Raw genomic sequence first — 12,857 nt, forward strand, 5'->3', positions numbered from 1 at the left:
CAAGATGGCAACATTACAGTCTATTAAAAGATACATACAGGAAAAAAGTAAGACCATTAGGCTGTGTGCCCACGATGTGTTTTTTAAGCGTTTCCGAAGCGGAAAAAACGCTGCAGAAACGCTTAAAAACGCATGGTAGAAGGCCTGCCATGTTCCCCAATGATAATCCGCATGTGCTGTGCACATGCTGCGGAAATTTCCGCTGCAGATTATCATTGCGGAAAAAAACGCAGCACTACCAATTATTTTGCGGAAGTTCTGCGTTTTTGCCGCCATTGACTTGCATTGGAACGCATGGAATCCGCATCACTGTATCTGTCCATGGGGAATCCATGCGTTTCAGTGTGCGGATGGTACCCGGGTCTGGAGGAAAGGAGACTCTCCTCCGGACCCGGGTACCATAGAACCTGTAAAAAAAAAAGAACTAAAATAAAAAATAAATATTATATTTACCTTTTGATGGCCCGCGGTGTGCTCGTCTTCGCTTGCCGGCAGATTACGGCGGACTGAAGGACCTGCGCTGACGTCATTTAGTCATATGACTAGTCACGCGACGCTGACGTCGGCAGGTCCTTCAGTGTACCGCGAGCTGCTGGCAAGCCAGGACGGAGCGAATAAAGACTGCAGGGGCCATCAGAAGGTAAGTATAGATTTATTTTTTACCATTCTTTTACGGTCACACTATATAAATCCATGCCAGTTGCATGGATTTATATAGTGTGACCAAGTTGACAAGCACTTTCCAAGTGATGCTAAAATCGCTTGGAAAGAGCTTGTCAACCCGCATGCGGAAATGCATGTGAAGAACACTTCACATCCGCATGTCCCTGGCAGGAAAACGCATGTACAATCCGCATGTACAATCCGCATGCGTTTTTTCTGCCAGAGAGATGCAGAAACGCTCAGGAAAAATTCTGGAGCATTTCTGAATCGTGGGCACATAGCCTTAAATGGATTTCTCAGCGGTTTGTCAAAACGGTTTTAAACAACAAAAAAAAAAGCATAACATTGTATATGAAAAGTTCAGGTATTCTACTCCGATCACTTTCAGTAGTGCGGCAGTATTTTGGAGAATATCTTTTGCCAAAACTAGGCATCAAATCTATAGAGTAAAACTTTTATAGAAACACTTGTACCTCTCCTATAATTTGCACTCATGTCAGTTCAGCTTACGAATACTCATGCTAAATACTGATCTAAACATTGCTGTGTGGAATGGACCGGATGATACTTACACTAATCATCTAGTCCTGACAATTACAAGAACTATACAGACAACATTCATCAAGAAGTTTAAAAATAAAAGTAAAATATAAGCGTTGCCTAGGTTATACTTTTTTTTTTATTCTAATGTTCCTCCTTACAAAAAAGACAAAACAGTATGTGTGTCATCAGTGTTTTTTTATGTGTGGAAAAATATATTATAAAACTTCTCCTGTCATTAGCAATGTTAAGCACGGACAGTACTAGGATCCTATCCGTGAGCTGTATCTTTTTCATGGACCCATAGACTTGTATTGGCCCTTGTCATCTGTGATGCTGAAAAAAAATTGACATCTCTGATTTTTGCACGGACACACGGTCTGCGAAAAAACAAGGGCATGTGAATAGCAGCATAGATTATAATAATAGGTATGTGTTTTATCCATGAAGAATACGGATAGAACACGTATGTGAAACATGGCCGTCTGAGGTCTAACCTGGGAAATGGATGTTTCTAGCCAAGAGGACCCTTTATTATGCTGTGCCCATGGTAACTATCAAAGGGCAAACTCTGTGATGAAAGCAATGTTACTTTATTTTTCCTTGCATTAGTCAATGCACTTTCTGCAAATCTAATTATGACAAGATCAGAAGATTGTGTATTTCCGTATTTAAAGTAAAGGCACATTTTTTATATGCTTAACACTCACCTTCTCCTTTTCCTTCTCCTTGGGTACTTCTAAGGGGGCTGGGTAGGCAAATGTTGAAGGCTTGCAATTCGATCGATACTGAACCTTTGGCATCTAAAAAAAAAAACAGACAAATGTTAAGCAAACATAACTACATATTTGTAACAAAAAAATTTTTTAATTAGATATTTTGTGATAAATCTGAATGTTCTTTACAAGTTTTACGAAATTGCCGGACGATAGGATGTGCTGGCCAATTTGTCATAAGAATAGGTGACTTGGCTGTATAAATGCATTCTAGGGACCAGTGCACAGCAAACTGGGAAACACTGTCATTTGCTCATTTCTAATGCTGGTTCATAATTTGCAGAATTCCATTGTACAATATTAAGCACATAAACACTGGAATCCATATTCTAATGTGCTTTAGAGGTTAAGAGAGCGGTATTTTAATGAAATGCATCAGTGGCCTCAGCATCTTAAAAATTTGTCTTAAGACGGCAAGGGTCTGCTAACGCAGTGGATGTCAGGACCGAGCGCCAAACTGTACTCACAACTTTAACCTCTTCATTCCTTTTTAGATGACCAAGTGATCATATCTTGAGAAGGAAGGAGAAACTGTCGTAGCTTAGCGTTGGTGTAAGGAAGAGTTAATAAATCTCATTAATAGTCCTGTCTATCATTACTATGAGCTGCTAATGAGTGGTGAGTGATCCCGCATCATAAGGTCTGTAAGAGGATTATGCATTTTTCTTTTAAGTTATGGGGACTTGTGATACTACAATTATTGTAACCCATTCAGAGCCAGCTCAAGTAAAATTGGCTGGGAAGAAAATGGCAGCAAGGTGCCTAGATCCAATGTGTTCACACTCACCTTAAGATCCTTATTAAGACCAATCACACAGGTAGGAGTAAAAGATAAAGACAAGAAATGTGAAAGTGGGAACCAGAACCAGAACTGAGTGAAGACTAGGACTCCAACCACGGAAGGCATGTGAGTGTGACCGGTGCGAGACTGCAGAGAGATGGTAACATTGTGTCCGCCTGCACAAAGGAAAAACGAGCATTAGCTTCAAAATTGCTTTTGTTAAGTAGGTATTACAATGCTAGCCATTTACAGCCAAGTGGCTGTTGAGTGGTTAAAATAAGGTCTACAGCCAGGATTTCTCCCGTCAGCGCGGGGTGAAGAGGGCAGCAGGCTGGGTCATTACCGCCATGAAGCCAGGTGCAGTCATCTAACATCATTAGAAAACCATTATCTGCTGACTTCTAGAGAGAAGTAATTTATACAGTGACATACTTCCAGCAAAGTTAACCCCTTGGGTACGACAAGCATTTCTGTTTATCGTATCCACCGTTCTCACGGGGCTGGTACAACATACCTGCGTCAAGGATGCCCTGTGCCAGGATGGCTCCGAACTTTGCCATCACATCATCGTGCTTGTCATTAATCACCTTGGAATACAACTGACGGAACTGACTGACCTGAAAAAGAGAATATGTAGGAATTAACAGGTTGGAAAAGGAAACAAATATTATAGAATATTGATTTGTCATCAGTTCTGGTAGAAATGTGCACATTTGATGCAAACATTCATACTTCAGTAGAAGCCAAGTAGGCTTCTTTTAGGTGTGTGGAAGTACCAGGGACACCCTTTGGTAACAAGTGAGAGGCAGCGCTCGCCGTATATCATACATTCTGAGCTGTAATCATATCTGGAGGAAGCAGGACTACCGTAAGGCAGATGCACTGCAGACCTAATGCTCCGCTGGCGCCTGGAGGAAATGCAATATTCTGAACACCGGACATGACTATTGTCATGCATACAGCTTGAAACTGGACACTGGCAAGTAAAGGGTGGTCTAAAGTCTTCTGGCCTAACCCCTAAAATGCTGGAGAACCAGATTTATGTTCAAAGCAAGAAAACCATCAAACAAAGTGGAGTCTGTTGTTATAGAAAGCATTACACCAATACAGGGCTGTTGGACGCTTCTGAAAAGCCAAAGCAGGAGCCTTTGGTAGAGGGGACCTGACAAGCCTTACACTAGTTGCTCAAGCATCTGAAGATTAAGGAGTTTCCAGGAAGAGCCTGGAGACGGGAAGCTTGAGTCACAGTCCAGGTTCTGCTCTGATCTAACTGTGGACACAGACTTTATTATCTCCTTTATAGACTGCGCCGAATTAAAATAAACAGCGTTCTCCCAGATGGAACGCTCCGGAGAGCGCTGCATACCAAAGTGGGGAGACAATCTGTGTACAAGACCGAGCATGGGAAGGTAGGCATACACACACCAGCTCAGTAACCGGAAGGCTGAGGTCATTTACTAAGGTGGAAAGTAAGAGGGTTCAGTGCTTGTGCTGCTGGGGTCTGAACGATATAGACCATCTACTTCACCTGACGCGGATCACTGAGACCTACTAATTCCATTTGGATCCTCTACTAGAACGGCCTCACATCTATTTGTGTATATATGACATATTCCTTATCACTGGGAAAGTAGTTTATCCCGGTGTGCATGATATATGGGGGCATCCTCCTGCAAATGTCTCCTTCGGCCAGAATTTCTTCTCTGTACTCTCCTTTACGCTCTGTGGGGTGCATGAAATAGGAGGATAAAACGCTGGATTTGTGACAAATCGTTTTTGAATGTTTTTATTATTTTCACAAAAAAAGCTGCCAGAAATCCGGCAAGCCCTGTTTACCCTACCCGAGAAGAGTCACTGACAGAGTTTCCTTCATTAGTGCATGGCCATAAAGCTAGCTAAAGAAAAAAAAGAAAGAATGAAGCTCTTTTTAAATACTAGAAAACTATATTTTACTAACCCTCCTACACACAGGATAGTAATAATTTAGTTGTCCGCTACTATACATAATGCCCCCATCGATTTAAACAGTGGTAAGTGTGTTATTTAAATACTTTCCATTGTCATTTGTGCCTGTGAGTGGCGCTATAGCTGGCCGCTCACAGGCATCACATGACCCGGCTGCAGCCGGTTCCGACATCCACTGATGTCACGTCAAGTTCCGGCTGCAGCCGGGCGTGAGCCAGTGACACCCCCCCCCCCATTTTGCTTGCGGCCAATGAAAGCAGAGGAGGGGGAAAGTGCTCGCTGGATACAGGGCAGTGACGTGCGGTGAAACCCCACCCATAGCCCATCAATCAGGGGGGTGCGCGTCACTGGCTCGTGCCTCTGGGTGGTTCCCAAACCCTGACATGACATCAGCGGATGTCTGAGCCGGCTGCAGCCGGGGTCACATGATGCATGTGAGTGGTCAGCAATAGCGCCGCCGCTCACAGGCACAAATGATAATGGAAGGTATTTACAAAAAAACACTTCTTCCCACTGTTTAAATCGATGGGGGCATTATTGTAGTGGACAACATCTTTAATAGTAATAATTTACAAATTGTTTTTCTCGTGACCACTAGGTGTCCCGCTGTTCCCGAAAATGGGAACTGGAAAAAAGCCCCATCATGCAAGTGTGCCAAAACTCAGTTCATTGCCTATTGGACGCTTGACGCTGGCTGTTGGGTATACATATATTGGCCAATCTATGCGCTAAGTACCTTCCTTTAGGCCACGGCCCCACTATCAGTATTTGGTCAGTATTCAGTCAGTATTTCTCAGGAGTGGGAGCCAAAACCAGGAGTGGGTGAGAAATGCAGAATTGGGGACTTGTTTCTATTATACCTTTTCTCTGATTGTTCCTCATCTGGTTTTGTCTCCCACTCCTGACAAAAAATACTGACCGAATGCTGATAGTGGGGCCGTGGCCTTACTGAAATTTTCATAAAATTACAGAATTTTTTTTAAAAATATTTCAGGTGTACATTTTGTAGTGCTTTCATAATTTTCTATAGTAGCAACATAGTTTCTATGTCTCAGAGCCATCACTTTTAGTAAGTTAGGATGCAACTTTGACATTTTTTCATGGACTGCTGGAGCTGTCATTTCAGAACATTCTCCTATTATGTGGGTAAAAGCCCCCTCAAAAAGTACTAATCCAGCGGTTGGTCCTATTCAGTAACTGACAGATATCTCATGTCTCATGTAAACCCATGGAATGAGACTCAACCTAATGGGAGAGGTGGGTTATATGAATAAATTACTAGTGATGAGAGCAAGTGCTCGTTATTCGAGTTTACCTAGGGTGCTCAAGTATGTACCGAGTATTGCGGGTGCTCGAGTATGTACCGAGTATCTCGGGTGCTCGAGTGACATGTTTGAGTCCCCACGGCCGCATGTTTCGTGGCTGTTAGACAGCCACAAAATACGCGGGATTGTCAGTGTTTGTCAGGCAATCCCCACATGTTTTGTGGCTGTCTAACAGCAGCGAAACATGCAGCCATGGGGACTCGAAGAGGTCACTCGAGCACCCATGATACTCGGTGCATACCTGAGCACACTAGGTAAACTGTAGTAATGAGCACTTGCGCTCATCACTATAAATTAAAGTTATACTTAGTATTTTATCACGCACACCTACATATCAATCTTCTCATATTCTCTTCCTCTATAACAGATCTATAAAGAGTAATCGTCATTTTAATAAAATGACGATCACTTTTTTTATTACTTACTCTTATTATTTTTAGAAATCAATAGTGCACATGAAAATAAGAAACTTTTTAATATATCTTATCAGAGAGATCTGCTTCTTTCTCCTCCTGGACAGATTGTTCATTTTCAAAATTTTTAATTCTCAGGTAAAATCTGTATTCAGTGAAGACAGACTTTCCCATTACTGAGATAGGAGATGGCAGTTGGTACTGATAAGATTCTATGTTAATAGGAGGAGCTAGAGGCAGAGCTCCTCCCTTCTCCTCTATTCTACATAGAATCTCATCAGTACTAACTGCCATCTCCTAGCTCACTTCACTGAATATAGAATGTACCTGATAAATGAGAATATTGAAAATTAATGAGCAGTCCAGGAGGAAAAATAAACAGATTTCTCTGATAAGATATATCACAAGTTTCTTGTTTTCAGGTGTACCACTAATTTATGAAATAAAAAATGAAAATGATGGTTACTCTTTAAACTTGAGAAAGAATAAGGACTTGCTTTTTGAAGGTGTATAATCTATGATGGGCAACAAGGAGTCCTATGTAGAAAGTGAATTGTCAAACTATACACATACAGAAGAATTACGTAATTCTTCTGTAAGAGAATCTTCACTTACTTTTGGGCAAGTGACTTCAGTCTGCTGGATCATGATCAGTGCAGAGGAGATGAGTGCACCCTGACGAACATAATTCACAGGGTCGTTAGTCATCGGTTCAAGGAGGTTAATGGCTTCCTGTAATAGATACATGGACTTTAGGTCATACCACATACAAGACAGGTCAAGAATAAGAGAGAGAGGCATATTCGCTTACCTTATTTCCAGTGCCAGAACAGCAGATCCCAAGTGCCATCGCCGCTCCATAGCGCACATGAGGATTGTAGCTCTCAGACAGCAGGGACACTACACTTGGGCACTGCTCTGGGGTTCTGCAGAAGGAAGAAGAGGTGAACAAACTGAAGTCCAAATAACAGCAGATAATTGAACTAAATGCATGTTGTGAAACCTTTCCAATCATTTTTCCATACACCAAAGCAATCATACTTCACCATCAGAATATGCATATTCATTTTTTTCTTTGCATTTATCCTCACCCTGGAGGTTACACTGTTTTCAACTTGCAGACAGTCTGATGGCTATAATGGCGGATCCTGCACAGACATACATAATTCCTTATTTCCTCCCGCAAACAAATCCCAGGAGTATGCTCTATCATGATGTACTGAGGCCACTAGCAAGCATGTCTATGACGCTGCGCTCTGGTGGAAATGCAATGGTTTTCCATAAGCAGACACCGTGCATGCTCTTTCTGGTTGAACACACATTATGGGAGGAGGTAACATAACATAAGGGTAAGATTTAGAGTATTTGGAAGGCTTTTTAAAAATACCACCCAAACTTTACAACTACAGATAAATAAAGTATAAGTATTCCTAAGTAAAGGATATAATCATTATTGTGGGAAAGCCCTTTAAAGGGTAATTGCATTTTCACAAACTTTTGACGTGTCAGGTGTTTTGATTTGAAGACAAAAAAACTCATTAGTACACAAATGAACCCCTGGCGCCACTGTCAGGCATCAGGGTTCATTGAAAATCACTCAAGAATACAGTCGAAACAAAGGAGAAACTGGAGTATACGATGTATAAACAATGTAACATTTTATTAGAAAAAGAATATAAAAAGTGGAACCGCAAAGAGATGGATAAAAACCGGACAAAAAGTGAGGGGATATAACCCTCCTACACAAATACATAAAGTGTGTAGTGCTAAATACCTTCCTATTTCCCCTTGAGAAAGCGACTGAACAGTACGCGAAACGCGCGTCGGGGTTGTTTCTGGGGACCTGGTCTCCCTTGGATATCTTTTTATTCCCTCCAGCATTGATTTGGGTAAGACAACTCAGTACCTGTCTTTCATTTTTCTTGAGTCACTTGACTTTACAGTTTTCTCTATGTTTATAGGCTGCAATAGGATGTTAGAGATTGTTTATACCTATGAATTGCTCTCACTTGAGGTTTTTTCTATACATGTGTGCCTATTTGCTTAGCTCCACATTGGATTTTGAGTTAAGGGCATGTGTTGCTGCTACTTTCTAAGGACTATTTAGGACTAGACACTATGTATTTGTGCACGAGGGTTACTTTTTGTCCGGTTTTTATTGAGCTCTTTGCTGTTCCACTTTTTATATACTTTCTCTAATAAAATAGGTTACATGGTTTATACATCGTTTACTCCAGTTACTCCTTTGTTTCTCAGGTCTTTTGATTTGCAGCTTCTGGGTGCCAAGATCCCCCATCAATTGCTAAAAGACTGCTCGTCCTCGAAACTGAAGCAGACAGCATTCACTTGAAAGTCATCACTTGGACTCCCAACGATCAAAACTTCTGACATGTCTCCTGTGAACCTGCAGCTAGGATACATTGCTAAAACTAAATGAGCCATAGGAATGTATATACAAAAACATACATTACATAGGCAGCTGTAAATAATGATACAAAAATAAAATACTAAAAATTCACTATCCATATACCTTGCTGGATTAGAAAACAAAAAACAAGAAGGCTATGGAAAGAAAGTAAGATCTGGTATGAAGGAAACAAGTTTCCAGCCTAAACACAAACCTTGCTACAAGTGTGTTCATTCTGCACAACAGAAAGCAGGATGCCGCTATTAATCTGGTTATCATATCATATATAAGGCAGCAGACCCTGCAGAGGCTACAACCAGGGGGTTGTTTATTATGGGAATTGTACTATCCAGCTGGTTAACACAGCAGCATTGTGCAAGAATGTAAACCATGCAAACAGCGGCGACAGTTAAGGCATTTTCTGCTTATTTTCAAGAACACACCACCACCCAATACGAGGTCTGATACAGATGATGGATCAGACATGGACGGTAGGAAGAACCTGCGTCCAATAACTACACCATGTGATATTATGAAGTCAACGTCACATGTACAACTAAAGAAGAAAATCATGTAATTCTCTATTACACAACCTACAGGGCATATGAAATGTGGTAACGGATATCAGAGGATATATATAAATATACGCAACCTCATTAGCCAAAGTTAAAAAGAGATGAGATCCTGTCCTTTGCTTCACATCCAGAATAATGACACATGGTGTTTTAATGAGAAAAAGGGCAGATATGCATTATAACTTGAACCACTTTTTTCTCGGATAATGATAAGCTCTATGACTGTATTGCTTAGGCCATGTTCATATTGCATTTGCCATGTACGATGGGAAATAATCCAAATATATACAGGACTGTACAAGAGTTTTCGGCAGGTGTGCAGATAATGCTGCAAAGTAAGAATGCTTTCAAACAATACAAGTGTTAATAGTTCATTTGTATCAATTAACAAAATGTAAAGTAAATGAACAAAAGAGAATTCTAAATCAAATTAATATTTGGTGTGAGAACGCTTTACCTTCAAAGAGCATGAAAGCATTGCACATAGCTTTTTGAATGAAAACTGTTGTTCCAGACATCTTGGAAAACTAACCACATATCTTCTGTGGATGTAGACTTTGGCAAATCCTCTGTCTCATGTAATTTCTCACTAACATGAGGTTGAGATCAGGGCTCTGTGGGGCCAGATCATCACTTCCAGGACTCCTAGTTCTTCACTCTGTAGATCGCTCTTAATGACATTGGCTGTATGTTTGGGCAGTTGTCTTGCCGCAGAACAAACCTGCCGCCAATCAGACGCCTCCCTGATAATATTGCAGGATGACTAAGTATTTGCCTGTATTTCTCAGCATTGAGGACACCAAGAAACTGGACTAAAGAGGCAGCAGATGAAAGACATATCAGGCATATTTCCTTTCACTATCACAAGACGTCCAGCAGTGCCATTACCTCTGAACTGGTAGCAACCAGTGGCACCCATCTGTACCATCTACTGTTCAGAGGGCAGTTTGGCCAGAAGTAGTCATCATGAAAGAGTTGCCGCCAAAAAACATTCCTTCGACGTGGAAAGAAAGCCAAATGACACACTATGCATGAAAAAATAGAAATGGACAAAAAATGGCAACAGGTGCTCTGAATAATGAGGCAAAATATCAAATATAATAGAAGGCAGTGTGTTTGCCCAAGGGCTGGAGTGGGGTTCAATAATGATTGTCTGCAGGCAACAGCGAAATATGCTGGAGGGTTCTTGCAAGCTTGAGGCTAAATTACAACACATGGAGTTGGGAACTTGGTCAGAAATAATGGTGTCCTCAATCTGAGAAATACATTCAGATACCTATCCATCATGTAATACCATCAGGGATGCATCTAATTGGCTTGAAATGTATTCTGCATGAGGATAACGACTCCAAACATACAGCCAATGTCATTAGAACTATCAATAGTGTTAAGAAGAACAAGAGGTCCTGGAAGTGATGATATGTCCTCTCACAGAGTCCTGATCTAAACAACAAATCTGCCTGGGATTACATGAAGAGACAAAAGGATTTGCACAAACCTACATCCCCAGAAGATCTGTGGATAGATCTCCAAGATGTTTGGAACAATCTCCCTACTGAGTTCCTTCAACAACTATGTGCAAGTGTACCTAGAAGAATTGATGCTGTTTTGAAAGCAAAGGGGGTCACACCACACAAGCATTTGATTTCTTTCTTTTGTTCATTCACTAAGCATTTTGTTAAAAGATAGAAATGTTAACATTTCTATCTCTGAAAGCATTCTTTCTTTGCAGCATTTTTCCCACACCTGTCACTTTGGCACAATGCTGTACCTCTGATATGCTGTACATGTCTGGAATACAGTGGCATCCGACACCTATGGACTTCCATTGCAAGAGCATCCTACATTCCTGGAAAAGCTATATGATTGCACAAACTTCTGAATGAACGTAAAAGCTCAGCAGTGCTATGAGTGTGAAAGGTTACTAGTGCCCGTGTGCTGCTCCTACAGCCCATATATAGCAATAGCTCCAAATAAGCTGATGTGATCTACTGATACAGTCCTCTGGCCATGTACAAAACACTTCGCTTTGACACAAAGACGTACACTACTTTTTAAATGCAGAACATTAGAGTGGACTTATCTAAAATATCCAATTCCCATACTATTACCCTATGTGTATTATGGAATGGATCATCTTCAAAGGCAGGTACAATACGCCACAAAAAAGGCTGCTAAAACAACAAGAGGGGGGTAACAAGCCAAAATAATGAAGACTTTAGTTGGCTGGCCATTGGTCTAGGCATGTTGGTTATATTGGTCCTCGGGTTTCTCCAGTTTTATTTTTTTGGGCTCTTCCATCAGTAACTATTTTTTAGTTTTAAAATTTTACGTCCCTTTGCTCACACTCCTATGTCCCCATCTGGATAATAGAACGCCCTAGTGATGCAATGCATCTCCCAAAACTGTGCCCCTGTGCTGCCCTCTACTCTCCATATAAGCAAGAAGATTTCCCTAACTCACAAGATCCTCATTACTGTCTGTCAGCAAGTTGTTGCCAATTCTACTCAGTGGTCTAGAAATGCTGGGTAAGTGGTCACCATTACTTCCAGTGGTGGACATACCTTTGTTGCAACCCGTGCAGCAGCCCAGGGGCCCAAGAGTGACAGGCCTTACTTCACCTCCAAAGCAGGTGGAATTATGCATTAGGATTGCAATGGGATCATATATTGATGGTTCTTGCACAGGGGTCCTCTTCTGTCTGTGCCCACCATCGATTACCGCCATCAGCTTTTACTGACTGCCAAACTGAAAATCCAGGATTCCCAGTGCCTTATACATACATTGGCAATTACAGTACTCTAGATAAACACAGGAAAGTTGGGTGATAGTCCCAGTGAAAGTAGAATGGCCGGCAAGGTCACCCAGCTTTACACTAACTACATGAAAAAGATATTTAAAGAGATTGTCTACTACTTTTTCATTGATGACCTAGCCTTAGGATAAGTCATCAATGTCTGATCGGTGGGGTTACACACCCGGCACCCCCGCTGATCAGTGGTCATCGGTGTTGGCGGTCGCAAGTACTCACTTGCAGACCTGATCTGTCTTCTGGTAGTGGCCAGGGTTTGGTACTGCACATCCACCTTCTATTCAAATCAATAGGACGTGGCTGTGCAGTACCCTGCGGCAGCCACTATAGAGGAGACGGAGCAGCTCTGCAAGTGAGTATTTCCGGCCAACGGCTGCTGACACCGATAACAGCTGATCGCCGGGGGAGCCGGGTGTCGGACCCCGACCGATCAGACATTGATGACTCATCCTAAGGATAGGTCATCAATGAAAAAGTAGTGGACAATCTCTTTAATTCAGAAGTTTTCATTTTAGAGGCAACAAACATGTTTACATGTGGTGTTTTGCAGTGTTTTTTTTTTTTTTCTGTACCAACAAACCCCAGCACAATATGTGCATT

The 12,857-nt window shown here is 41.5% G+C and overlaps 1 protein-coding gene across 1 annotated transcript in view; it reads right to left on the reverse strand.

Moving 5' to 3' along the window:
* PSMD1 (proteasome 26S subunit, non-ATPase 1) overlaps positions 1 to 12,857 on the reverse strand; it is an 84,243-nt gene that overhangs the window by 5,164 nt on the left and 66,222 nt on the right. The window contains exons 17-21 of the mRNA XM_073675280.1: positions 7,275 to 7,389; positions 7,079 to 7,195; positions 3,275 to 3,377; positions 2,767 to 2,936; positions 1,914 to 2,006 (exon numbers count right to left, since the gene is read on the reverse strand). Coding sequence (XP_073531381.1) covers positions 1,914 to 2,006; positions 2,767 to 2,936; positions 3,275 to 3,377; positions 7,079 to 7,195; positions 7,275 to 7,389 — 598 coding nt within the window. The remainder of the gene's footprint in view (positions 1 to 1,913; positions 2,007 to 2,766; positions 2,937 to 3,274; positions 3,378 to 7,078; positions 7,196 to 7,274; positions 7,390 to 12,857) is intronic.

The sequence above is a fragment of the Phyllobates terribilis genome, unplaced genomic scaffold, assembly GCF_046119375.1.
Source record: "Phyllobates terribilis strain yellow unplaced genomic scaffold, ASM4611937v1 Scaffold_3__8_contigs__length_932513732, whole genome shotgun sequence".
NCBI lineage: Eukaryota > Metazoa > Chordata > Amphibia > Anura > Dendrobatidae > Phyllobates > Phyllobates terribilis.